Source organism: Ornithorhynchus anatinus, chromosome 11 (genome assembly GCF_004115215.2).
Source record: "Ornithorhynchus anatinus isolate Pmale09 chromosome 11, mOrnAna1.pri.v4, whole genome shotgun sequence".
Lineage (NCBI taxonomy): Eukaryota > Metazoa > Chordata > Mammalia > Monotremata > Ornithorhynchidae > Ornithorhynchus > Ornithorhynchus anatinus.
This window is the reverse complement of record NC_041738.1, coordinates 25,363,194-25,391,026: the sequence shown is the minus strand read 5'-3', so window position 1 is coordinate 25,391,026 and position 27,833 is coordinate 25,363,194. Positions and strand designations below refer to the sequence as shown.

At 42.7% G+C, this 27,833-nt stretch overlaps 1 protein-coding gene across 1 annotated transcript in view; it reads right to left on the bottom strand.

Moving 5' to 3' along the window:
• Window positions 1-316: 316 nt before the first annotated feature.
• The window catches only part of VPS35 (VPS35 retromer complex component), a 39,182-nt gene continuing 11,665 nt past the window's right edge, over window positions 317-27,833 (bottom strand). Inside the window, exons 3-17 of the mRNA XM_029075461.1 lie at window positions 26,877-26,973; window positions 26,214-26,337; window positions 24,581-24,763; window positions 23,167-23,380; window positions 22,309-22,392; window positions 20,038-20,147; window positions 15,267-15,363; window positions 14,997-15,145; window positions 14,202-14,409; window positions 11,397-11,552; window positions 6,527-6,649; window positions 5,047-5,226; window positions 4,208-4,447; window positions 3,335-3,478; window positions 317-1,269 (exon numbers count right to left, since the gene is read on the bottom strand). Of these exons, the coding sequence (XP_028931294.1) occupies window positions 1,090-1,269; window positions 3,335-3,478; window positions 4,208-4,447; window positions 5,047-5,226; window positions 6,527-6,649; window positions 11,397-11,552; window positions 14,202-14,409; window positions 14,997-15,145; window positions 15,267-15,363; window positions 20,038-20,147; window positions 22,309-22,392; window positions 23,167-23,380; window positions 24,581-24,763; window positions 26,214-26,337; window positions 26,877-26,973 (2,289 nt within the window). The 3' untranslated portion in view covers window positions 317-1,089. The remainder of the gene's footprint in view (window positions 1,270-3,334; window positions 3,479-4,207; window positions 4,448-5,046; window positions 5,227-6,526; window positions 6,650-11,396; window positions 11,553-14,201; window positions 14,410-14,996; window positions 15,146-15,266; window positions 15,364-20,037; window positions 20,148-22,308; window positions 22,393-23,166; window positions 23,381-24,580; window positions 24,764-26,213; window positions 26,338-26,876; window positions 26,974-27,833) is intronic.

Below are 27,833 nucleotides of genomic sequence, written 5' to 3'. Positions count from 1 at the left end.
TTAGTACAGTGCTCTGCACAAAGTAAGTGCTCAATACCAATGACTGATGGTTAGTAAGTCTCTCATTTAGATCGTAAGCTCCTTGGTGCAGGGAACATGTGTCTACGAAATCTGTTGTAGTGTCCTCTCCCAAGCACTTACAGCACTCTGCACACAGTCAGCACTCAATAAATACCACTGATTGATTACTATTTGATGGGCCCAAGACCAGATCTCTCCATCTCCATCCTAGAGTAATTAAATTCTCTAATAGTTTGTGGTTGTTTTTTTTTTTTTTAACAGAAAAGCACAGGAGAGTAAAAAGGGAAACTAAAAGTACTTGTTAATAGCAACTTTATTGTTTCACTGGTGCAAAATCATACTTGTGTAATGCATTTTTTCCCTAAATTTACAATAATGAAGGTTATACATAAACTATATGTCACAAATTCTCTATTTTATACTATCTGAAACAAAATTATCTTGATAAATATGCCCTGTGAACAGAACAGGCCCTCAATGAATTTTAGAGCCTAAATATGCAAAATATAAACTTCTGTTTTTGACCATGGTGCTTTAAAACTCTCAAACATGCATTAATATATTCTAGTTTTAGGGAAAATATTACAATGCCTTGTCCTGCATTTAAAGAAAAAGCTCAAGCAGAGTTCAACGAACAACAGTGTCCCCCAAAATCAAATATCCTGTAAGAAAAAAAAAAATCAAGATAGACTACAGACGGATAGCGCTATAATTTTCCTGGTTAGTACTCCTTGGGGCCAAAGAAAATTACAGAAGCCACAACAATGGAGGGGAAAATAAAACAAAAGAAAGAGAGAAGAACCTCACGGGTCCGAGGAATTTAAAAGAAACAGATCGATCGTGCTATTTTCAGCGCCGCTTTTGGCAGGTGCTGGTCAAACCTGAACCATCTAACTGAATTAGTTCGTAAAGGTGAGTGTCTGGAGGTACTGGGCAAAACACATCACAAATAAAGAAGGAAACATTCCTGAAAGGCACAATCTATGGGGAAAAAGAAAATCTAGTATAATAAACAAACATACCGAATGTAAATGGAAAGGAGTAAATACAGGGTATGTGTTTTCATCTTTAAAGGACAAGACCTTCATAAATTGGACCCTCAGATTCTGGTGATTCCCTCCGCAAACGCAAATGTTCCAGCGTATTATGAAAATGTTTGTTTATCTGTTCTGTTTCTTCACTGGATTCCAGGTTTGGAAGGTCTTCTCGTATCTTCTGGATGAGCTGATTCAAAACCTGAATTGTCACCTGCAAGAAGAGAGAGGAACTGTGTGACCGGTACACAACCTAGCCGGGTCCAAGTGGCGGGGGAGCAGTGAAAGATTTTCTAGTTGCTCGGCTCGACTGATTGCTGTTTTTCCATTGGCCTATCTGAAAATGTAATCTGAGGGCTTAGGTTGTCCAATGGTGCCAAGTCAAGGGAATGTTTCTCAACCCTCCATTTAATAATAATGTTGCTATTTGTTAAGCGCTCACTATGTGCAGAGCACTGTTCCAAGCACTGGGGGAGATACAGGGTCATCAGGTTGTCCCACGTGAGGCTCACAGTTAATCCCCATTTTACAGATGAGGGAACTGATGCACAGAGAAGTGAAGTGACCTGCCCACAGTCACACAGCTGACAAGTGGCAGAGCTGGGATTCGAACTCATGACCGCTGACTCCCAAGCCCAGGCTCTTTCCACTAAGCCACGCTGCTTCTCTGACCCTGGGCTGGGCTGAATCAGTTAATGATCTTGATAAATAGGAAACTAATCATCATCCTACAGGCTACTTCGAGAGTTAATATGAACCCAGTGATGACAGAACTTGGAATGAGTTAAGAGTTTTTACTCCAATCTGGACCGTGCCACCAGAAATGTTTAAAATAATCAAGAGGGTGCTCGGTATAAACCCCTGCTACGAACAGGAGTGGAATGCAAATTAAGGAATTTCATGAACTATTTATAAGACGACTCAGGAGGCTTCGGCACATTTGTGAGATTTACATAGAGAGTAGCAGCTCTTCCATTTCAGGAAAACAAAGTGGCTCATGGAGGCAGATAGCATAGAAATGATTAAGCTACAACCTCTCCGTGCAGCACGGGTTTTCTCAGTTGCCAATACTTCTCTCCAGGGAGAAGCAGTGTGGCTTAGTGGACAGAGCACAGGCATGGGAAGTCGGAAGGACCTGAGTTCTAATCCCAGCTCGGCCACTTCTCTGCTGTGTGACCTTGTATACATCACTTCACTTCCCTGGATCTCAGTTCCCTCACCTGGAAAATGGGGATTAAGACTGTGAGCCCCATGTGGGACAGGGGACTGTGTTCAACCTATTTAACTTGGATCTATTCCAGTGCTCAGAACAGTGCAATAAGCATTGAACAAGTACCATAATTACTATTATTACTATTTTACAGTTCAGGATAACCTTATTTGCATGTCGATGACCTATAAATGCATATTACCCAGGAGAAGTCCCAGAAAATTGAAGATTTTGACCTTACTCTGAAAAAACAAATCCAGTTTTTAGCGAGAGACATAAGGCTTCGATAACCTGCATATCTGCAAATCTGAGAAATTCAAATTGTCTATAAGCTTGGTCTCTGGGATAAAGCACTTGAAAGTTGTTTTCTGAAAACATATAGGTGAGAAAGAAGGCAGACAACACTGCTAGAGCAGTGAGTATTTACAAAGGATTTTGTGTTTTTCAAATGTCCCATCATGATTATCTGAAATACTATTGGTCAGAATAGGAAGGCTTTTGTTTTCCACTTTGTTGTTCTGCCTGATAGATGCACTTGAAAAGACTTAGGTAGTCACTCAAGTGGCCTAACTCTAGAAATATAAAGATTTTAACTTGCTAGAGGACCAGAACTGAAATTTAGTTTCTTTTTTAAAAAATAATTTAGAAACTCTTGAGCTGATTTGTGCAGGGACTAGTGATTACATTGGTGCCCTGTAAATCCAAATGGATGGTATTTGAGTGTCTGCTGTGTGCAGAGCTTTCTATTGAGCCCTACGGAAGGTACTACAGAAGCAAAATACATGGCACTGCCTCCAAGGAGCTTGTAATTTGAAGGCTCGGGAGAATCCAGCTTTTGAATTCAACACACTGTCCTCAAATTGCCAGCTTCATGCTCGTCGGAAAATATTCTCACCCCTCCCCCATTTCATCTTGTTGGAGGGAGGGGGATGAAGGCACTTGAATGAAGTATTTCCCTTTCCCTCTACCACAGCACTTCCACATTAGGGGTCAATAGTGTACCCGTTCCGCATAAGACGGGGGCCTATTCTACAGGATCACAACTCCTCCTCTTCGTTAGTTCACTTACCGCATCATTTTCCTTTTCATAAAAATAGATATATCTGTTCAGAATCTCTATAAAAAGCTGAACTTGCAGTGAGGGGTCCATGCACTGGTTGGCTATCTTTAGAGCTTTCTTCAGGCACTCCATTACCCTCTTGCCTCCGTGGAGCTACAAGGAAAAGCAAGGGAAACCAAAGAGAGTCAATCCTGGGCTGGGCAGACAGGTACACAAAAGTAAATAGCAGAAAAATTCACTTCTTAAATGTTTCCAGGGAAGCCAGGGAACTAGTTCCGCCTCAGAGGACAGCATTCTGTTCTGATGTCATGTATGTAACTGTTTTCGATTTCTACAAAACTGACAAAAACTAATGATTGGTCGTAGGTCTGTGGCAAGAGCTCGGGCTTGGGAGTCAGAGGATGTGGGTTCTAATCTCGGCTCTGCCGCTTGTCTGCTGTGTGACCTTGGGCAAGTCATTTAACGTCCCTGGGCCTCAGTTACCTCATCTGTAAAACGGCGATTAAGACCGTGAGCCCCACGTGGACAGTCCCTGTCCTGTGTCCAACCTGATTACCTTGTGTCTTCCCCAGCACTTAGAACAGCGCTTGGCACATAGTAAGCACTTAACAAGTACCATAATTATTATCTGTAACAAGATGGTTGTATTGCAATGGTTTCCAAAATAAAAGTTCTCTCAAAGGGGGCCGCCCTTAGAGTAATTGGATCTGCCACTGCTGAGCTTCTCTCCTCTTCTGGGTCCTCTCCGCCAGACTAGTCCATGCCAATCTTTTTTCCACTGCTTGCTCTCCTGGGGGGAGGATCAAGTGCAGGGGACCAAGCCATCGTTTCAAAATAAATTCACCACTAACAAGGGCAGCACCGTCTGCCCCCGACTCTCACCTCCTCTCCATTCGTGTCCGTGTTTCGCCCAGACCAGAAGAGATGCGCACAGGTGCTTACTGCCCGGCCTTGATCGGGTTTCTTAAGAAGTTTGGAGGCTGCCAATGCGCACTGAGTCCTCAAAGGTTCGTGGTTCTCTTCGCTGAAGCACTTCATCCTCTCAAATGTCCCGATGATCAAGGTGATGGCAGCCAGCTGGGCTTTGGAATCACTAATTTCGTCTTCATACAGAGAAAAAGCCTAAATGAGGAAATAAAAAAACCCCTTTACAATTTTAGCCTTCTCACACACATGGCTTCTTTCCAGTGCTATCTGCATTTTTATAAATTGCTCAGACTCTCCTTGCTATTAGTGGAAACCATTAACATCTACATCAGAAATGAAGACATATTAAAGGGGCTTTTATACTTTTTCATCTTCGAGGAACTGACAATCCATTTTCAGATAGAATGGTTTAAAAATAATCAGATGGGTGGATTTCAGCAGAAAATGATTCCTCGTTCCCTCTCACTACCCAAAATTCTTATAAGCTCCAAAGTCTATAGAGTGGAACAAGAAACCCAGTCTTAAAATCCCACCGAAGTGCTAGGGAACTGGTTATATGACCCTTCAGGACAGAAAATGAATACATCCTATTCTTCCTTTCTCAACAAATCAACATAGTGTCAAAATATTCCCGAATCCTCATCCCAGGATAGAAGGGAGATCCAATTTAGGGGTGGAAGAGACAAAATGCTCCTATAAGACAAATCAGGAGCAAAACTGATTCCAGGAAAACTGAACTGGTAAAAGTTTATTTTTTTTTTCCATGCTAAAAAGACGAGCAGTGATTCTGATACCTGGGACATAAACTCATATGCCACCGTTTCGTGGTTTTCAAAGCCAATTTCCCCAGCTGCCAGAGCTCCTTGAAGAAAAAGACGTAGCGGCAACTCTGCCAGCTCGGCTTTGATCAGTGCGCTGATGGTCTGATGAGCAAAGGAGAAGATCTTCTGGCATTTCTTTTCCCATTTGTCATCCTTGAAAAATGACAAAGTTTCTCCAGTTAAGTCTCATATCAGGACTAAGCAACCTAATCAGTGATGAACGACATCGTTTTGCCAAAGTAACAGCCAACATTTCAGTTACTTAGTACCTTAAAAGAAATTTCAACCCAGAAATTTAATTCTAAAGGCTTCTTCCAAATATTATCCAACTCAATTGTACTCTCCCAAGTGTTTATAGTATAATGCTCCACGTATACTGTGTTCAATAAATACCATTGATTACCCTTAATTTCACCAATACCACCCTACTCATATTTGCAGGTTGTCTGATCATTCTTGGCTAATATTCTCTAAAAATCATACATTTCAATAACACTGGTTCCATTTGTTTAGGAAAAAAAATCTGCTCATCACCATACGAAACTCTGCTTAAATATAGGACCCTTGAAGGAGAAACCTTACAAGTCTGTCACACATAACAAAACTATAAACTTAAGACAAAGGTGCAACTGATTACCATCTGGTCTGGCCTTAGTGTTGAACAAGCTTGCTTCAGTTTTTAAAACTGGTTTTCAAATTCATCTTGATTGCCCAATGTCAGGAACCTAGAATCTTAAATCCAAATTTTGCTCCACTCATGCAAAATGTCTATTAAGGACTAAATTGTCTTGGCTTGTCTTATGCCATCGAGTCGTTTCTGACCCACAGAGACACTACGGACACATCTCTCCCAGAACGACCCACTCTCCATCTGCAATCGTTCCGGTAGTGGATCCATAGAGTTTTCCTGGTAAAAATCCGGAAGTGGTTTACCATTACCACCTTCCGCGCAGTTAACTCGAGTCTCTGCCCTCGACTCTCCCCCGTGCCGCTGCTGTCCAGCATGGGTGAGTTCTGACTTCTAGCAGATTGCCTTCCACTCACTAGCCACTAAATTACTAGAATTAAATCCAACTAGTGTTGCACACGCGAGCAAATTTTCTCGATAACTTGGCCCTAAAAATACTCTGGCTTCAATTGTTCTGTTTCAGGAACTAAAGAGTGCTTTCAAACACTTTCTGCAACACGTAATTAGCGCAAAGAAAAAAGAAATCCAAATTTTAAAACAAAAAGCATGGATAGTTATGTCCATAAAAGTTACCCAATTTTTGAAAGTAAAATATTAAAAGTCGACAAAAGAAAATCATGATTTGCAGTGACCTAGTATTACATTTCTTGATGTCTGCATTTAATATTTCTGGCAACATGTAATAATTAGATCTAGAAACCAACCTCACCCAATTTCTGGAAAGGCATTAATAAACCTAGAGGGAAATTTAAAAAAAAAACCCACCACTTTGGAATTCTCCTTGTAGCGAAAAGCCAGTTGATATGCTGCAAATACTAGAGGTGGCAGCGTGAAGCGAATGCGTTGGTTCCCACCTGCTCCAAAATGTTTCCGTGCTGTGTTTAAAATCTGCAACAAGTGAAAATTCCATAAGAGAGTTACGCTTTAAGTCCTGGGGAGGCATGTCAATCTTTTCCTCATTAAGGGGCACAGAAGGTAGATAATAATAATAATAATGTTGGTATTTGTTAAGCGCTTACTATGTGCAGAGCACTGTTCTAAGCCCTGGGGGAGATACAGGGTAATCGGTTTGTCCCACGTGGGGCTCAAAGTCTTCAACCCCATTTGAATAAATACACAGATATCAATATAAATAGAATTGTATATATGCATCAAAACAAGTGAAAAGGGATCAATATAAATAGAATTATAGATATATACATATATATGTCAGTGCTGCGGGTCGGGGGTAAGGGAAAAGAAAGCGAGTTGAGGTGACGTGGAAGGGAGGGGGAGCTGAGAAGGGGGGCTTAGATTTCTCCCTCTGGACCGCAGGCTCATTGTAAGCAGGAAGCGTGTCTACCAACCCTGCTGTATTGTCCCCCCCCAAGCACTTGGTACAGTGCTTTGCACACAGTAAGTGTGTGATAAATACCATTGATTGACATTACATGACTGTTAAACACCTGACCAGTAGTTTTTCCGGATGATCCAGCTCACCCTACAGAGCTATAAGATAGCACTGCTCCACTTAACTGGAAAACAAGAAAAAGTGTTTTGTTTTGTTGTCTGTCCCCCAGCCTTCTAGACTGTGAGCCCGTCGCTGGGTAGGGATTGTCTCTATTTGTTGCTGAACTGTACTTTCCAAGCACTTAGTACAGTCCTCTGCACAGAGAAAGCGCTCAATAAATACGATTGAATGAATGAATAGTACAACAGGTGAAAGACTGTGGGGAAACCAATAGCTAAACTACAGTGAAGCTTTACAGTAAGTAGTTTTCTTGCTCTCAAGGCACAGGATTCTTCCCATCCTTATTTCACTGGACATTTGCTACATGGATACTATGAGTTCTCAGCTGCAAAGTTCAAAAGCAGACTGAGAAGCAGCATGGCTTAGTGGAAAGAGCACTGGCTTGGGAGTCAGAGGTCATGGGTTTTAATCCCGGCTCCGCCACTGATCAGCTGTGTGACTTTGGGCAAGTCACTTCACTTCTCTGTGCCTCAGTTACCTCATCTGTAAAATGGCGATTGAGACTATGAGCCCCGCATGGGACAACCTGGTTACCCTTTATCTACCTCAGCGCTTAGGACAATGCTTGGCACATAAGTAAGCACTTAATACCATCCATTATTATTATTATCATTTGTGTTCCGGATAGCTCAACTCTCATTACACTGATGGCAAACAAGAACTCAGACTCCTTCTTCCTCCACACCAGTTTGTAAGAACAAAAACCCTTCATAAATCCAATGTGAAATTAATAGGGATATGGCAAAAAGTAATCAACACAGGATATTTGGCAGGTAGAATTAGGTTTTGTCCTCTTCTACCAGAAACACGTGAGAATGTGCCTCAGACCTAAAAGTCCATATAGAGACAGAAATTAATGTTGGTATTTGTTAAGCGCTTACTATGTGCCGAGCACTGTTCTAAGCGCTGGGGTAGACACAGGGGAATCAGGTTGTCCCACGTGGGGCTCACAGTCTTAATCCCCATTTTACAGATGAGGTAACTGAGGCACCGAGAAGTTAAGTGACTTGCTCAAAGTCACACAGCTAACAAGTGGTAGAGCCGGGGTTCGAACCCATGACCTCTGACTCCAAAGCCCGTGCTCTTTCCAGTGAGCCATGCTGCTTCTCTGAAATTGAAGTAAATGGGCAGCTTGTAGTCTGAAACTCCCCTTGAATGAGTCAAAACAATTGGATAGTGCTAAAATGCTCCTAATACCACAATTTCTACTAGGGGAGGGAAAACAGGCAAGTTTCTTTCCGACTGCATTGTCTTTCCTTGTACTTTAAGTAATCTCACCTTTGTTTTTCCTCTGACAACTATCAAAAATAACACTCTGAATGGACTGTGAGCCCGTCTTTGGGCAGGGATCGTCTCTATCTGTTGCCGAATTGTACATTCCAAGCGCTTAGTACAGTGCTCTGCACATAGTAAGCGTTCAATAAATACTATTGAATGAATGGGAATGAATAGGTGCGGGTATGCCCTAAATTCAGAAACCATGTCCTGTTTTTGGAAATTCAGAGAAAAAGGCACAGTGGACAGATCTCCCAGCTCTTGTGACTTTTTAAAAATGTCAAATAGGGCTACGCATCCTGCTTTGTGCTCACCAACCACAATTACCCAAGTGGGAAAACAAGATTGAGAATTAGTTTTTAAAAAAATGTTGTCCGTTTTTCTTAAAAAAAAAAAAAAAACCAAAAGGAAGAACTCCAGCAGGGCATTTTCAAATTGTCCTGCTTGATATTCCAGTTCACAAAGACTTCAAGTCTGCTATCAAGCAGAATACCCATCCCTATATTTCCCCCTCAGTGGAAAATTTGGGCTGAAGAAGGCAAGGCTGCTGAACCGGCCCATCTCCAAAAAAAGAATAAAAATTGATAACCCAAGTTTCAAGAAGAGAATTTTCATGGCCAAGGTCCCTGCTCTAGACAGTTCCCGGGGGCAGGGATTGTACTCTCTCACAAAGCACTTAGTACAGTGCTCTGCACACTAATTCATTCAACTGTGAGTGCTTACTGTGTGCAAAGCACTGTACTAAGCACTTGGGACAGTAAGTGCTCAAATATCATTGGTTGACTGATTCAAGTGTTACAGACAAAGCAAGCAATGTTCCAAAGTCCAAGAGTTAAGTATTCATTCAATTGCATTTACTGAGTGCTAAGCAGCGTGGCTCAGTGGAAAGAGCCCGGGCTTGGGAGTCAGAGGCCATGGGTTCGAATCCCAGCTCTGCCACTTGTCAGCTGTGTGGCTGTGGGCAAGGGAGAAGCAGCGTGGCGCAGTGGAAAGAGCATGGGCTTTGGAGTCAGGGCTCATGAGTTCGAATCCCAGCTCTGCCACTTGTCAGCTGTGTGACTGTGGGCAAGTCACTTAACTTCTCTGGGCCTCAGTTCCCTCATCTGTAAAATGGGGATTAAGACTGTGAGCCCCACGTGGGACAACCTGATTCCCCTGTGTTTACCCCAGCGCTTAGAACAGTGCTCTGCACATAGTAAGCGCTTAACAAATACCAACATTATTATTATTGTTATTCACTTCTCTGGGCCTCAGTTACCTCATCTGTAAAATGGGGATTAAGACTGTGAGCCTCACGTGGGACAACCTGATTACCCTGTATCTACCCCAGCACTTAGAACAGTGCTCTGCACATAGTAAGCGCTTAAATACCAACATTATTATTATTATTATTACTATGTGCAAAGCACTTTCTTAAGTGCTGGGGAAAGTACAATACAGCAATAAAGACAGATGATCCCTGACCAGAATAAGCTCTTTAGTTGATCCTTCAAAGGCAAATTCTTATAACTTCTTCAAAACTCTCAACGAGAAAAAGAGGGCAGCTCTTCAATTCTCTATCTTTATGCCTCCGAAGCAGGAAAGAATAATCATAATACCCAAATTGATACAACACTGTCTACACTGACACCAGTCATTTCAAATTCAGCTCTTCTTAATGCAACTTCTGTATCAGAACCAGATATTTCCATCATATATGAGGGGGAAATGTAGGGATGGGTATTTATTTAACTTCTCTCTAGCTCAGTTACCTCATCTGTAAAATGAGGATTTAAGACTGTGAATCTTATGTGGGACAGGGACTGTATCCCAGCACTTGGCAGAGTGCCTGGCACATAGTAAGCGCTTAACCAATACCATTCATTTTTTTATAGGACCTGGAAAATGATAAAAACATTTAAATTTAAGGAAAGGAATAAGCTCCACTTCTTGGTAATTGAATAAATGGGTTTAAATTACCAATAAGTGAAATTTTAGTGACTCCTCAAACAACTCAGGACAGGTGTAGAAATAAGAGCTAGGATGAGGAAAAAAACAGACTCTTAGACCTGGCACCTTAGAGATCTGATCCCGCTCCCTTCTCACCACCCAGGACACGGACTATAAGCTCATTGTGGACAAGAAATGTGTCTACCAATTCTAGTGTATTGCACTCCCCCAGGGGCTTAGTACTGTGCTCTGCATGGCATAGGTGTTCAATAAATACCATATAATGCTACCATAACACACGGGTATCTATTCTTTCCTTGAAAGATCTCGGGAGATGGAGGCCTCACATCCTCTGTGGGCAACTCATTCAAAGATTTTGTTACTCGGAGAGCTAAGTTCTCCTTTACCTCAATCAAAAGCTCTCCTGCTTGAAGAACATTACCCCATCCTCAGTGAACATGGAGAATAACTGGTCAAGAATCTGTCTACAAGCACCCTCGCTACCAATTTCCTGATAATTTGTTTTTTGGTTTTTGGGGTTTTTTTTTTTTAACTTTCATGAGCCAATTTTCCTGCTTACCTTTTGAAGCTGCATTAATTTTTTTAGGTCACCAAAGTAAATCTAGTGCCCTGAAGCAAGAGTTTCCCATGACAATCATAACCCATATCACTCAGTCCTTCCTACTGATGGGATTCTAAATGTTTCCAAGTTGGGCACGGCAGTAGACATTCACATATAAATTACATGTTTAAATTAGAAGATAAATAACTTTTGATCCGTTAAACCGTTTAACAACAGTGGAATGCTTGCCCTACTCATGAACTACTTAAAATTCAGTTTAATGAATTAAGACACTTGATTCCTCGGCCCGAAACAGCTCTAAAGGTCACTGAATGTGTTTCCTAAGTCTTATATCATACCAAGTACTGCTGATCGGGGTCATCTGACCGCAGGAGATGAATGAACCTTCCGACAAGGCTCTGTTCATCAGCAAAGTCCTCAGGATCAGGATCTTCTGCGGGTTGATCTGGCTGGTCCTGAATCAGCGTGGATACCAAGTTCATGATCGCATCAACCTGTGAGGAAACAGGGTCCAAAAAAACCAAAACTGAAATAATTAGAACCACTAGCCCTAGAGGACCTAACCAAAAAATGTCTATAAAGTTAAATCACTGGAACAAAACTTAATTGTAAACTCTGTGAGGGTGGGGAATCAGTAACATTCACCGAGGACTCAAACTCGGCATTTGGGAGAGTATGTGAGAATTAACAGTCATGGTCCTTGCCCTGAAGGAGCATACAATCTATTAAGGGAGACCCTTATGGGCAGGGAACGTCTTCCAACTCTGTTGTATTGTACTCCCCTCCCCCAAGCACTTATTACAGTATTCTGCCCACAGAAAGCGCTCAATGAATACCGTTAATTGATTGATTAGGAAACAGAGGTAATAGAGTAGAAGATCTGTTTAAAAGTGCTGCAGGGAGTTGTGAGCACTTAAATCCTCGGGGGGCATGAAAGCTGCAGTTAGGGGTAATTAAAAATTAATTGGACGTGGCCTGGAGGAGAGGCTTGAAAGAAAGTGAAGAGTCAGATAACGTCATGGTTACGGGGCTTGAGATACAGGGAGCGTGCTGGCGTTGGGATGAAACGGTTAGGTGTAGGAGAGGGTTTGGAGGAAGATGGGGTATTCAGTCAGCTCCTTGAAAGACAGGGACCATGTTTAATGTTCATCTTTATTGTTCTTCCCTAGTCCTTAATACAGTGCTCTGCACACAGTAAGCGCTTAACATCATTACTATTACTTTTGGATATACTGTGCTTCCACTGCCAGCAGGACATCCATGTAGAGATGGCCAGGAGGCAGGAGAAAAGGTGAGACTGCACAGAAGAGGAGCGATCAGGGCTAGCAAAATAGACTTGGGAGTCATCTGCAGAGAGGCGGTAGTTGAAGCCATGAAGCGGATGAGTTCCCCAAGGAAGGGAGTGGAAACTGAGAAGAGAAGGAGGTCCAGAACTGAGATATCACAGTTGGGAATACAAGGCAAAAGAAGAGCCGACAAAAGAGACTGAGAAGGATCAGATAGGGAGGAAGGAGGAGAACCAAAAGAGAACTGTGTCAGCAAGAACAAGGTTAGGGTTTCCACGATAAGGGGGTGATCCAGGGTGTCAAATGCATCTGAGAGAATTAGGAGGAGTAGGAGACAGTAGAATGCATTAGGATGTGTAGCCTACTGGAGAGAGCATGGGCCTGGGAATCAGAGGACTTGGGTTCTAATTCCGGTTCCCCCACTGTTCTACTGTTGGAGCTTAGCCAAGTCACTAAACTTTTCTGGGCCTCAGTTACCTCATCTGTAAAATGGAGATTAAGACTGTGAGATTAAGACGGTGGGACAGGGATTATGTCCAACTTGATTATCTTGTACCTACCCCAGTGCTCAGTATAGTGCCTGGCACATAGTAAGCGCTTAACAAATTAAAAAAAAAAGTATAGTCCATTATATTTGGTAAGAAGGAGGTCACCAGTGATTTTGGAGCGTGCAGCCTCAGAAGACTGAAGAGGGTGAGAGCCAGAGAGTCAAGGAGAGGGAGCTGGAGGAGAGGAATTGGAGGTAAGGTGTGTAAACAACACATTCACAAAATGTAGACAAAAATGGAATCAGAGATAGCTGGATGGTGCGGGGGGGGGGGGGGGCCTACTTTTTTTTTTTTTTTTTTTTAAGAATAAGGGAAGCATGGGCAGGTTTACAGATGGAGGGGAAGGAACTGTCAGAGTGAGTGGTTGAAAAATTGCAGTAACAGTGGAAAGAAAAGTTGTTTTAGAAGGTGAGGACTGCAGATGGAAGGAGTAGATTATGACAGCAGGCAGGAGATCCTCTCGGGAGAAACAGCAGGGACGAATGAGAGTAGATATGGAAGTGGGTGGGAGATTTGGGGGGGTATTCAAGCCTGATTTCATTTTTGTCAAAAAAAGGGGGAAGGGCAGGAGGGGGGGATGGAAAGGGAGAGTTAAAGGTCTGGAATAATTGCTGGGGACAATGGGCATGGAAGTCACCGGGGGAGAAGTGTTGCTGAGTGGAAGAGAAGGTAGTTATAGCAAATAAGGATGAATTTTAAGTGGCCGAAGTAAATCTAACACCTGAATTTCCACCAACCGCACAAGCGCAGGAGAGGAGGAAATGTCCTGTTGAGGTGATTCAGGGCTGGGGGCTGGTGATGTAAGATTGACAAACGGACAGGGGTGAGGAAGCTGAGTTTGGCACAAGAAGTAAAAGTTGAGGGCGGGCATTTGTGCATTGAGAGGGTAGAGTTGAGAGGGTTAGGTACAGAGTACGGTTGACCGAATGAATCACATTGTGGCATAATAGCCTGGGATAAGTGGAGGGAGCCTAGAGGTCAGAGGTCTCTGGGATGGCGAGGGCAGTTTGGCACGGAAAGGAGGTAGGATAGGAAGTTATAGCTGGAGAGGGGTTTTCTTGCCTACTAATTCTACGGTGGCCTCCCAAGAGCTTAACTCAGTGCTCTGCATACAACAGACTGACCGTTCCACACACCCCAACTTCAATAACCTGGTCCCAAGAACCCTCTAGAAAACCTATCACAGATCAAAAGACTCATATTCCTCTGCAAAATTGTGGGCCACGCCATTTCTTTTTAAGTTTCTAATTTTAAAATGACCAGAAATCCAGTCAAATACACAAGTATTTTTAAGCTCGGAATTTCTCACCTGGTCTTGAGAGACAATTTCAGTGTTATAATCCAGCACATTACTAAGGACGTAACAGCTCATACTTTTTCTGGACTCGTAGTCGAAGTATTCGAAGAGTGGATGGAAATGCTTTAATTTCAGAACTGTTAAGATGTTGTTGTAGGTGTCTACAGGTATCTTTAACAGTCTTGTTAGCTCCTTTGAAACAGCACTGCTTGTAGCAATACTAAAATGCAATATATGATAAAAGATTAAATGAGATAAACAAAATAGAGAGTGTGAAGGTGCTTTTCATAGAACTCTTCTGAATAGCTTAGTATTAGGGATCATTGCTGAAGGATCGAGATTACTTCCAAAAACTGATTCATCAAATTTGCCCCCACAAAAGTTTTCAAATACATAAGTAGTTCAATCTTGATGTAAAGTTAAGACATAAATGTTTATATTTATCCAAAATCTAATAAAACGAGTTACTTTGGTTTAAAAAGCCAGGAAAAAATGTTCAAGATCCGCTAGACGACACATAAAAAACAATCTCATGCAATGTAAAACCGTAAACAGTGCAAACATTTTCTTTACTAGTCTATCAAGGAGAGATCTGGAAGAAAAATCCATTCACATTGCTGTTGAATCACAAACTACCATTTCATACAATTATTTCTTGTCTCGTGCACTGTACCAAGGTCTGTGAATCAAACATGCTTTTTTAAATCAGAGACCAAGAAGATCCTGAATACATCAGTCTAAAAGACTGACTCTAGGAATCAGAAGTGCTGACATAGTCTGCTAGAAAAAATGTGCATTTCCACTTACTGTTCTAGATTTAGCTTATTAAATATTTCCACAGTTGTTTCAAGCACTTTATCAACATAGTCCACTCGATCTGGATAGCACTTCATGGCCAGGTTAATGAGAGACACTTGCAAAGACACCACATCCTCTGAAGGCATATCTTGTCTGGACTGGAATTTTGAGAACACCATAAAAGTTATTCTAAATATAAGCAGGACCATAATCGTCTACTAGAAAAATGAAAGCGTCAAAGGGATATTTTAAGAGCTTAAGAGAAATAATTGCACATACCTGAATTACAGTAGCCACTTGCTGAGAAAATATGTCAAAAAGCTTAATGTCGGCTGGAATTCCAGGTCCATCTTCACGATGCGCAAATAAAGCTAATCTATAAAGGGGGGGGAAATTTTTATTTAAAGCTCTGGAACTGGAGGAAAAAAAAATTAGGAAACAGGAAATGCTTCCACTGCTAGACAAAGGCACTGCTTTCTTGCAGCTTTAGAAGTCTAACAGGCAAAACAATCTAAGTTCTAGATTATCAACAATCATGACAATACACCTCTAAAGTGTACTTTATATGCCATAAATATTTTTCTTGACTGTTAGGTGTGCCTGTCTCCAGAAGACTGAAAGCTTCTGGAAAGCAGGGATCAATTACTGCCATTCTTTAATGGGTATAACACACACCTCTGAGTGTTCTGCATTTTAAACCCTAAAAAAAAAGCTACACTGGAAAATTCAATTCTTAATTGGACTCTTCTGTCTATACAATATTCTATTTGACGAAGAGTTCTGCCAAGAAAGCTTTCCACTCTAAAAGGGCAAAACTGTCACAGTCTTGAGAAAAAAATCTAACAGAAACCCTGGCAGGTTTTCACCATTTATAATATATAAGAATGGACAAAGTAGCAAATAAGGATGGGGTGCCTGGTTATTTCAATATTTCTAAGTGGAAAGAGCATGTGCCTGGGTTCTAGTCTCAGATCCACAATGGACCTGCTGTGTGACCATGGGCAAGTCACTCTTCTCTGTGCCTCAGTTACCTCATCTGCAAAAGGGGGATTTAATATACTGGTTCTCTCTCCTACTTAGACCCCCCAGGTAGGACCTGATTACCTTGTACCTGTCTTAGTGTTTAGTACAGTACTTGGCACATAGTACATGCTTAAAGCTCGCATCTCCTCCTGCCTCCGGGACGTCTCCACCTGGATGTCGGCCCGCCACCTAAAACTCAACATGAGCAAGACTGAGCTCCTCATCTTCCCTCCCAAGCCCGGTCCGCTCCCAGACTTCTCCATCACCGTGGATGGCACGACCATCCTTCCCGTCCCGCAGGCCCGCAATCTCGGTGTCATCCTTGACTCGTCCCTCTCGTTCACCCCACACATCCTATCCGTTACCGAGACCTGCCGGTTTCACCTCTACGATATCGCCAAGATCCGCCCTTTCCTCTCCACCCAAACGGCTACCTCACTATTACGGGCTCTCGTTATATCCCGGCTAGACTACTGTGTCAGCCTTCTCTCTGACCTCCCTTCCTCCTCTCTCGCCCCGCTCCGGTCTATTCTTCACTCCGCTGCCCGGCTCATCTTCCTGCAGAAACGATCTGGGCATGTCACTCCCCTTCTTAAACAACTCCAGTGGTTGCCTATCGACCTCCGCTCCAAACAAAAACTCCTCACTCTAGGCTTCGAGGCTCTCCATCACCTTGCCCCTTCCTACCTCTCCTCCCTTCTCTCTTTCTACCGCCCACCCCGCACGCTCCGCTCCTCTGCCGCCCACCTCCTCGCCGTCCCTCGGTCTCGCCTATCCCGCCGTCGACCCCTGGGTCACGTCCTCCCGCGGTCCTGGAACGCCCTCCCTCCTCACCTCCGCCAAACTGATTCTCTTACCCTCTTCAAAACTTTACTTAAAAATCACCTCCTCCAAGAGGCCTTCCCAGACTGAGCTCCTCTTCCCCCTCTACTCCCTCTGCCATCCCCCCTTTACCTCTCCGCAGCTAAAGCCTCATTTTCCCCTTTTCCCTCTGCTCCTCCACCTCTCCCTTCCCATCCCCACAGCACCGTACTCGTCTGCTCAACTGTATATATTTTCGTTACCCTATTTATTTTGTTAATGAATTGTACATCGCCTCGATTCTATTTAGTTGCCATTGTTTTTACGAGATGTTCTTCCCCTTGACGCTGTTTAGTGCCATTGTTCTTGTCTGTCCGTCTCCCCCGATTAGACTGTAAGCCCGTCAAACGGCAGGGACTGTCTCTATCTGTTGCCGACTTGTTCATCCCAAGCGCTTAGTACAGTGCTCTGCACATAGTAAGCGCTCAATAAATACTATTGAATGAATGAATGAATGAATTAAATACTATTCATTCAATTGTATTCACTAAGTGCTTACTGTGTGCAGAGCACTGTCTTAAGTGCTTGGGAAAGTACAATACAACAATAAACAGTGACATTCCCTACTATTATTATTATTACTATTAAGGCTCCCGAGTTGAAAGGGGAAACAAACTATATCTAATCCTGCCTCTGCCACTTGTCAGCTGTGTGACCTTGGGCAAGTCACTTAACTTCTCTGTGCCTCAGCTACCGCCTCTGTAAAATGGGGATTAAGACTGTGAACCGATGTGGGACAAGGAGTGGGTCCAACCTGGTTGGCTTTATAATAATAATGTTGGTATTTGTTAAGTGTTTACTATGTGCAGAGCGCTGTTCTAAGCACTGGGATATACAGGGTAATCAGGCTGTCCCACATGAGGTTCACAGTCTTAATCCCTATTTATATTATTTTACAGGTGAGGTAACAGGCACAGAGAAGTGAAGTGACTCGCCCACAGTCACACAGCTGACAAGTGGCAGAGCCGAGATTCGAACCCATGACCTCTGACTCCCAAGCCCGGGCACTTTCCACTGAGCCACGCTGCTTCTCTACTCCAGTACTTAGTGCAGTGCCTGGCACAAAGTAAGCACTTAGCAAAAATCAATGAGTGGTATTTATCAAGTGCTTACAATGTGCAGAGCACTGCCCTAAGCACTTGGGAGAGTACAATACAACAGAATTACCAGACACGTTCACTGCCCTTAATGAATTTACAGTCTAGAGTGGGAGGCAGACATTACTGTGAACAAATAAGCAGTTTATAATATATAATTTAAATATATGTACTTCAGTGTTCTGGGTTTGGGGCGAATATCAAATATCAAACAAATGCCATTAAAAAAAAAATCACAAAGATAGCGTTAGGGAAACAAGCCAAATCAAAGGAATAGCACTCCAATCAAACTGCTGTAAGCAGTTTAAAACCCAATTTTTAATGGATGAATATGGAGGGCTTCTATTATCTATAGTTTTTTAAACTATTTTAAATCTCAAGAAGGTCAAGAAGCTCTAAAGGTCACATATGTCATACCAAAAGGAAAGGAAAGGTTGCATTTGGTACAACTCTAGAATAATCAGCTCTGAGTGTCTGCTCTTGGAAGGGATTTCTACGCTACTTTGCTCAACACCCTATATATGATTAGGTTATACTTCCTCTCTGCTTCAACTCCCGCATCTTCTAATGAGCTCTCCCAGCCAGGTGTCCATTCTATTCTAAAAAGGCTGCAGTAACCAATCACACTAAATCCAGCTAAATTCAATTAATTTACTGATTTCCTACAAGATCGAGAGCTATGTTTGTAGTTTGGGCTACCTGATTAAAATCCAAGGAAAGTGCACCATGTCAGCTTCACTTCTTAAATTTCCAACTCTTTTCAGAAACAAATTATTTCTTGACTTGTGAATTTATACTGGTAAAGAACATGGCTGTAACTGCAATAAAAGGGTTATCCTGCTAACTTCTGGCATGGTAACTATAGATACAAGTGGCTTAGTGAATAGAGCACAGGCCTGGGAATCGGAAGGACCTGGGTTCTAATCCTAGACCCACCACTTGTCTGCAGTGGCCCTGGGCAAGTCATTTCACTTCTCTGTGCCTCAGTTACCTCATCTGTAAAATGGGGATTAAGACTGTGAGCTGCACATGGGACAGATTGTGTCCAACCTGATTACCATGTATCTACCCTAGCGCTTAATATAGTGCCTGGCACTTAAATACTACCCAAAAAAAAACTCGTAAAGGAAAAAACAAGCATGGATGAGTGTGTTTTTAAAGGAAAAAGGTAGCTTTTGGGAGCTCTGTCCTAAAACAAGTTTGATTTCTGAGCTCACACTTGGAGCAGGCCTGAGCAAGTTTCATAGTTTTCACCAACCTCTAAATCAGAAATTGAACATATAATTAAAGATGTCTTCAAAAATGGCCCATTGAACTGGTTTGACATTTGGCTCTGGGCAAACAGTAAAACTGTAATTACATCACAGCTTTCTTAACTCTTCTTACTTAGCACTGGAATTAATTCTTACTAACATCTTCTTGGTGAAAGCCGTAGTCCAAACAAAAAACATTTTCCCAGGGCCTCGTTTGAGGCTCGAGACAAGTCGGTTAAGGAAGGGGTGATGGGCTAAGTTGCGTAAGATCTGCTCAAACTGCTTCCCTTCCTCCTTCCCAAATCTTAGACCAATCTTGGTCACTGAATCTGGGGGCATGGGGAAGTTTGGTAGAAGCAGTGTAAAGCACGAGAAGCAGTGTGGCTTAGTGGAAAGAGCGCGGGCTTGGGAGTCAGAAGGACCTGGGTTCTAATCCCAGCTCCGCCACGTGTCTACTGCATGACCTTGGGCAAGTCACTTCACTTCTCTGTGTCTCAGTTAAGACTAGGAGCCCTATGTGGGACAGGGGCTATGTCCAACTCATTTATCTTGTATCTACCCCAGTGCTTAGTACAGTGCCTGGCACATTGTAAGCACTTAAATACCACAATTTTTATTATTATGTTTAATGGTTCAAAGGGATCTGGGACTCACATTCTCTTTTTAAATGAAAACCAGATTTCCTTTGGACTGATTCATTTTCTACCTTCTGGACTTAGAACACAATCGTATGGGCAGACCTGATATTGTTCTAAATCCAGAGAAGCTGGTTCTCCGATGCAGAAAAAAGGTGACTGGAATAATGACCATACTCACCGATCAATTAAAGCAATGATGATGTTTTTCACATTTACATTTTGATGCAACTCGGCACAGGCCCGCAGGAAAGGGTTCAGGGTCTGGAGGTGAAACTCATCAGGGAAAACCTGAAAGTCACAGATCTTTCGTTACTAAGCAGCTCAAAAATGAGATGAATCCCTTATAAGACTTATCACGGCTCATAAGATTACCAAATCTACAAGGCAAAAGGCTTCCGGTGGCCCGGAGGGAGCACAGGAGAATTTGGGAGAGGCAAGGAGCTGGGGACAACTCTGACTATAGGGCTTTCCTTAGCTTTCTCTAGTCTAACCATCACTCATCTCCAAAAAACCTTTCAGACCCAACCAACCTCTATTTCAGGTTAATAATGTAGATAATTCAGCATGGCCTAGTGGAAAGAGCACAGACCTGGGAATCAAAGGCCCTGGGTTTTAATCCCCACCCTGCTACTTGGTTGCTGTGGGACCTTGGGCAAATCACTTCAATTCCTCTGTGCCTTGGTTTCCTCATCTGATAAATGGGGGTTCGATAACCATTCTCCCACCTAGACTGTGAGCCCCGAAAGGGATAGGGACTGCGTCCAACCCGATTAACTTATATCTAACCCAGTGCTTACAACAGTGCTTGACACAGAGTAAGCGCTTAACAAACACCACAACTGTCACTGCTACTAAGAGTAAGAGTAAGCACCCTTCCCCTCAGGGAGTGTACAGTCTAACACGGGAGATTGACAGACACAAACCGTTCACAGGCGCTTAGTACAGTGCTCTGCACACAGTAAGTGCTCAATAAATACGACTGAATGAAAGAAATATGACAGAATGAGGGGAGCATGAAACACCGTATCGTACCCTCCGAAGCGCTTAGTGCAGTGTTCTGCACATAGTAAGAGCTCAAGAAATACCAATGATTGATTGCTGTAATTAATAGCAGACATCAGGTAAATATAACTAGAAAAATACATAAATGTACATGAATGTAAAAATTGAATGACATGCAGGCAGACTGAAGTAAGGACTGAAAAGGAGCAGAGCTTGAAATAGGGAGATCAGTGAGGAGGCTGGAATACGACAAGTGCCTGAACCAGGTGGTCGCCATTTGAACGAGGCATGTTATAGAGGAAAAATAGAGAGGATTAGCAGCAGACTGAACGTGACATCTGAAAGACAGTGTAGACCATCCCCAAAGGGAACGGGTGAGTGGCTGTGTGTGCGCGCGCACGCGCGCTGCCCATTTTCTCACAGGAAAAGACCTTGAAGACCTCAAAGGTGGAACTGAACACTCAGAAAAGCCCTCGCTAATACCTGAGGAAGTCATCACAGGCAGTCCAGAATGTTGTGAGGACACCTGCCCGAGCTGAGAGTCGACAGGAAGCTGATCACTCTGGTGGGTTGAGAGACCCTTCCCCAAATCCTGGCCTGAGGGAAGGCCCAGGCCTACTCATCTCCACAAGTGGAGACACAAGGTGTAAAAGACTGCTTTGCAGAGCTCTTAACAGGGGGACAATGAGGCTTAATGCCTGAAATCACTAAGACCCTACCTGCAGAAGGAAGACCTGAGATGAGGATGTGCTCAGTGGCAAGATGTGAAGGTGAAGTGTTGCATGCACAACAAAGATGGTGTTGGGGGGGGCGGGGGGGTACTGAGGTTGTGAACTGCTCTCTGGGTGGGCCTGCTCTTCTATCCTGCTGGCTGGCTGCTGGTGGTCCGAGGGGGCAGTTTATGTGGTCGGCCTGCTTCTTCCATTCAACCCCAAGGCCCGCTAGCTGGCCAATAAATCCGTCTACCCCATCTCTGACTGCCTTCCAAGTCCGAGTGTTGGGGAACACCAGTGCGGGAGGAGAGTCCTTTCAGAGAGCGAGGTGATAAGGTTAATATGCCTGTGGCCTTTGACAGGAAAGATGGTGGTGTTGACTGTCATAATAAACAAATATCATCTGTGTGGAGACGTTTTCCGAAGGCAAGAAGAAATGTCAGACTGCAGAGGAGTTAGGAGGTCCAGGCTAGCAAGAGAGGTCAGAGTCATCTGCAAAGAGATCGTATCTAAAGCCATTAGCGGATCAACTTCTTAAGCACGTCCCAGAACAGAGGCTTGGATATCCTGTTGGGGGGGTAACCTGGGAAGAAAAGCCAGTGAAAGGGACTAAAGAGGAGTAGCCAGACTAGGAGAGCGCTGCAAGGAAAGAGTATTTCTTCTATAAAATCATGGTCACTACCGAAGGGTGTCGATGGGACAAATTTCAAGCTTCCAACGTTCCTACGTCTCACCTGGATAATGCACTCCATGAGATATTCTTGAGCCAAAGCATCCCTGCAGTTCACAACTTGCTCCAAAATGCCAGTCAAGACGATCTGACGCGATGAGAAGGGTACAGAAGACATTATGGCATTTCTTTCAAAATCCTTAGGAGCTCTGCAATCTATCAACAAGAACTCGCAAACTATCTTATGAAAAATGAACACTAAAATGCCCAGATGTTTTTCCTCGCTCTCTTTAAGCCCGGGGAAAGCATATGGCTGGGATCAGACCCAATCCTCCAAATGATTAACTCCAGCCAATGGCAGAAGTGCTCGCCCCCGGCGGCCCCTACCCAGCTCCGAGTAGGTTGTGGATGCATCTGGAATTCCTAACCGCTGTGGGCCCCAGAACTGAACGCTACTGATGCCTGTCTCCCCGCTTCTAGCCTGTAAGCCCGTTGTGGGCAGGGACTGACTCTACTGTTAAATTGTACTTTACCAGCGCTTAGTATTAGCACACAGTAAGCGCTCAATAAATACGACTGAACAAACTTGGGGAGGGGGGGGTTCAAATTTGGAATTCATAGCAATTGCTTCAGGCAGAAATGAAGCCATTCTTGCCTCTTAAAACTCACCCATACGCTTTACTGAGTGAGCCAGGAGGAGTTTACAGGTGAGACTCCACAGGCTTTCTAGCTAGAACAAGTTCCCCCCCCCCATAAGATTTCTAGACAATGAGAACAGACCAAACTATCTCAGATTTATAGAAAAATAAATTGTCATGCTTTGCAATGTAGGTGCTTTTCAAGGAAAAGATGGGACTGCATTTTACACTTCATCCTATATAAAATACAATTTTAAAGGTAGAAAAATAAAAAGAAATGTAACCTGTTTGTATCTCTCCACATTTACACCTTCCAATTGGCTGAGGCGGACCAAATTTGTTCCCACTAAAATTCTCAGCTCCTGTCTTTCCCGCTCTCTCTTTTCTCGATCCCGACTATGTCCTTGGTGTTGCATTCGCACCCAGAGTTTATTCATTTCTGCAAAGTTTAGCAGAACAAAGTCCATGGAATCACTGATGTCTCCAGTTGTCTCTTCACTGAAATTAAATAGTAAAAAAGCTTTACAGTTGAATGATGTTAGCAATACACTTTTAAAACCCCTCCCCATGCTTTTCTTTCTCTCTCTCCAATTCCCCCCCGCCCCGCCCCACCCCTCCCAATTAATGTGGTTTTCAAATTACTTTGAGTAGCTATGGCAGTTTTCGGGAGAAGTGACCAGAGACTCAAACAGGCTAGTAATTCAAAAGAGCACACAGTTCTTAGCAAAAACAAACAATTCAGCAGGCACTTGAGAGATGGCCAGGGTCAATTTTACTATCCCTTAAGGGCAAAAATGTGAAGGGCTGAATTAAATGCTCAGTACTGTTTCAAAGCAAAGATCTATTGTAACAAGATGGCCTTCCCACTGAGTAGTCCAGGTTGTAATTCCTGACCCCCACCAAAAAAAAAAGTTAGGGATCAACCACTTCTTGGTTTGGCAGTTTCAGCCTTTGGGGGAGTTTCTTAAGCCATCAATTTATGATATTTGTTCAGCGTGGAACTAAGCACTGAGAGAGTTCAGCAGAAGCAGCACATACGTTCCCTGCCCTCGAGTAGCTTACAAATGATGGGACAACAGAGTCAAAGCAGGACAGAAGTGGGGAAAAAGAAGAAAGGCATTTGAGTTCACTCTCCCAGTGCAGATGGTATCTTCCATCACCCTGTAGCAGGGGAAAGGAGATGACTATATGCGCCCTCTTCACCTGTACCCCAGGTAAAGGGCTAGGGAAGGTGGAATTAGCTCCTGCTCATTTTTGGGCCGGGAACGTGACCACATATTCTCTTGTATTGTACTCTTCCAAGTGCTTAGTACAGTGCTCTGCACAGAGCAAGGGCTCAAAGAATACCACTGATTGACTGATGGACATTTCCAGCCCAGAGAGTGCATCGCTCTCTAGCAGGGCAGCCGATTTAGGATTATGCTGCCCCAAAGTTGAGGGATCTCCTGATAGCGAGGCAATTCAGTGGCTGAAACTCGGCAAAAAGCACAGCAAGGCTAGTCAGAGGCTCTTCTCCACCTCTGGGAAGTCCATATCTCAATCCCTGAGAGAACAGAGTTCTTTATTAACAGTCTCAGTTTATTCTCGGTAGATTATCCTATAAAGATGACAACCAGACAAATGGAAAGCCTTTCCAGAACCTGGCCCTTTAATGCAATGAAAACAAACAGTTCCAAGAAAAACACTTGTTTCTCTTACTCGGTAGGTTCTCCTTCGTCTGGCAAGATGTTTCTGGTACACTGAAGAAGGTAGTTTCGGAGAAACAGACCCCTTAAAGGATGCTGTACACCGCGGCACATTTCCACCAAGTCTTTCAAAATATCTTTCCTGGACTGAGGAAATGACTTGACGTAAACAACGCCTACTGTTATCAGCAGATAGCTAGGAGAAAAATACATGGATAAGATTAAAAATCAACATTAAGAATTTTTAAATCTCAGCCTTTTTACTGATTAGCATCCACGGTGGAACCTTGTCATACTGGAGTGATAAACAGGACCGAAAACCAATCTCCCACCACTGATTTGGGGATTTAGTGCTGCAGTTTATTTTTTCAGCCCAATAGGTAAAAGGAAAAGGAAATCATATCATGAAATAGACACGGAATGCTAAGTTAATTCAATGAAAGACTACAGCACTACACTACCAAAAAAAGTAAGCTTCGGATAGGTATTTGGCTAAGTAGCCATTAATCACATCATAGCATTATTGCATCCTGGAGTGCACTTCACTTCTATCACATATTTTAATTCATTTCCATCTAGTATTCCCAGATACCTGTCAGCAATGATATATATCTAATTTTAAAATGTTCCTTTTAAATAATACAAATTGAACCAAAGCTTTGAGTAAAGGTTTCCCTTCCCAATTTCATGTTTTTTTAAAAAATATGTAATTATTCAACATTTAGAAACTAGCTGTCAAATATTCCAATGGACAGGTCACCATCACAGATCCTTGGCAAATCACCAAACAGCAGGCAAAACTCAAGGAAGAGAAAACTTGAGAGCATCGACCTTTTAAAGAGGTAACCGCAAAGCAACCGAGAGGGTCAAGTTTAGCTTTCTTACAATACTGGGTATAAAAGAGTATGGGTCTTGGATTTACGTTAACCCTAGGAAATATTTAGCTGGCCATAGTTTGAACTATTCTGCCAAAGAAGCAATTTTCATGGCATTAAAAGCCTATTACCATCATATCAATGTTTAACTATTTCCAAAATGTACTTTTGGCAAGTTAAGACCTCTCGAGAATAACTACAGTATAAAATAACAATAATTAGATGCTCAAGTTCAATGGATTTTCAAAAACTTAGGAAAGCAATAATGCTGATATCCTCAAAACTAATTTGAATTATATAACCTTACTGGGCTAAAAGCAATGAGGAGAGACCTTCTTTCCGAGGAGCAGCACGGCCTAGTGGAAAAACCATGGGCCGGGGAGTCAGAGGACTTGGGTTCTAATCCCGGCTCTGCCATGCCCCTACAGTGTGACCCTGGCCAAGTTACCTAATTTGTCTATGCCTCAGTTTCCTCAACAGTAAAATGGGGGTTTAATGCCTATTCTCCCTCCTACTTTGACTATAAGCTCCATGCGGTACAAGGACTGGGATCGACCCATCTTGTACCTACCCCAGTGCTTATAACAGTGTTCAATGATAGTAATAAGTACAGCTCTGGTATTCATTAAGCACACACACAGCAGCTGCTTAACGAATACCAGAGCTGTACGTATTACTATCATCAACAAGTGCTCTAGACGGTCAAAGTGACACCTGAAACTGATGCGAGCCATTTTCTGAAAATAACCTCTACAATTCTTATTTACTTACAGTCTTGGGATAATGTTTCCAGCGTACTGAACAAGTTCATAGAGGTCTGCCACTTTCCTTCCTTTGGCAAACTCATCTGTCAAATAGACCTCTAGGTAGTGCAGTTCATCAGAAATAGCCATATCTTTTATCATATAATTAAGGATTACAAAGAAAGAGAACCCAATCCCAGCATTAGGCAGGAGCTGTTTTGACGACATTAGAACGTGACTTAATGAAGCTACCTTGATTAGGCTTTCCTCACTTAAAAATCAAATTACAGGATCCTCAATGTAATTCTAGGTTTAAGAAACAAAAGCCAGTTAGAGGAGATCTGTAGGGTTAAAGCTCTGTGCACAATTTCTAAAGAAACTTTATGTCTTAATAAATACAGACTAAGAATCTTACTAAGGAAGAATTTCCCAAATTGAACATAGCTTTAAGACCTTGAAAAATAAGTACAAAATTTTGGAACTTATATGGTAAGTCTGGAAATCAGAAATGACGCTAATGCACTAGTGACTTCTTTTCCACTTAACATATCTAATTTCCTTTTGAATAAGAAATTGGCCATCAACCTAACTTTGGGAAAGTGAAAGAGCAGAGATGCAAGGGAGATGGAGATGTCTTGTCAAATGGGAATTATGGTCCCAATCACTCAACCATTAGCTTTTCAAAAGATACAAAGTTCATAATAGCTCTTTGGCGACAACATGGAAGTCCGGAGTTCACCGAGCATATTAGAGGCATGTTTTAGAGCATCCATGAGCTTGTTCTTGTCCTAGAGTGAAAAAAGAGAAGAATCAATAGTGAGGACTAATGTGAATTTAATTACACTTCCAAAGTGTGAAGTTATGTAATTACATTTTATGTACTACTTGAAAGGAGGACCGTTGACACAAATTAATAAGACTCATTTTCTTAATCCGTTTAAATTAATTTTAAATGATTTTGCCTTCTTCCCCTGCTGGTGGAATACATCTTGCTCCGGCTCCTCCATCTCTACTCAGGACAATTTATGCAAAATTCCTGAGGAGGGCTATAGAGATTAAGAGGTCTTCTTAAATATACCCAAGTACTCCCAAGTTTCCTGTTCTAACCCTCATCTACCTAACCCCTAGGGGCCCTCCAATTCACATTTTACCTCCACTCGAGAGAGAGTTGACAAATCAATTATTCCAAAGCGATGCCCTAAAACGGCCTGTCAAAAGGTAGGATTCTCTCTCATCGGAGATCAAGAAAATCATCTTCACAGCTCTCAGCATCAGAGAACAGCTCTATGCTTTTCAACTGTACGTTACAATTCAGGGAAATACATTCCTACAAGCACTGGCAGCTGACGCAAACGATTTAAGCAAATTTATGAGAAGTCACTCACTTGAAAAAGATAAAGATTTTATAGAATGTAAGCATTCTTTTTTTCCCCCTCTCTGTGAACTAGCTTTCTCCAATAATATTTAAGAACTAAGAACAATACACCAGCAGGTGGGCAGGAAACAAACATGTCTACCAACTCTGCCGTATGATACGCTCTCAAGCGCTCAATACAGTGCTCTGCACACACTATGTGCTCAATTAATACCACTGACTGATCAACAACACTTTATATTTTCAAGAAAAGAATATTGATAAGATGCTTCG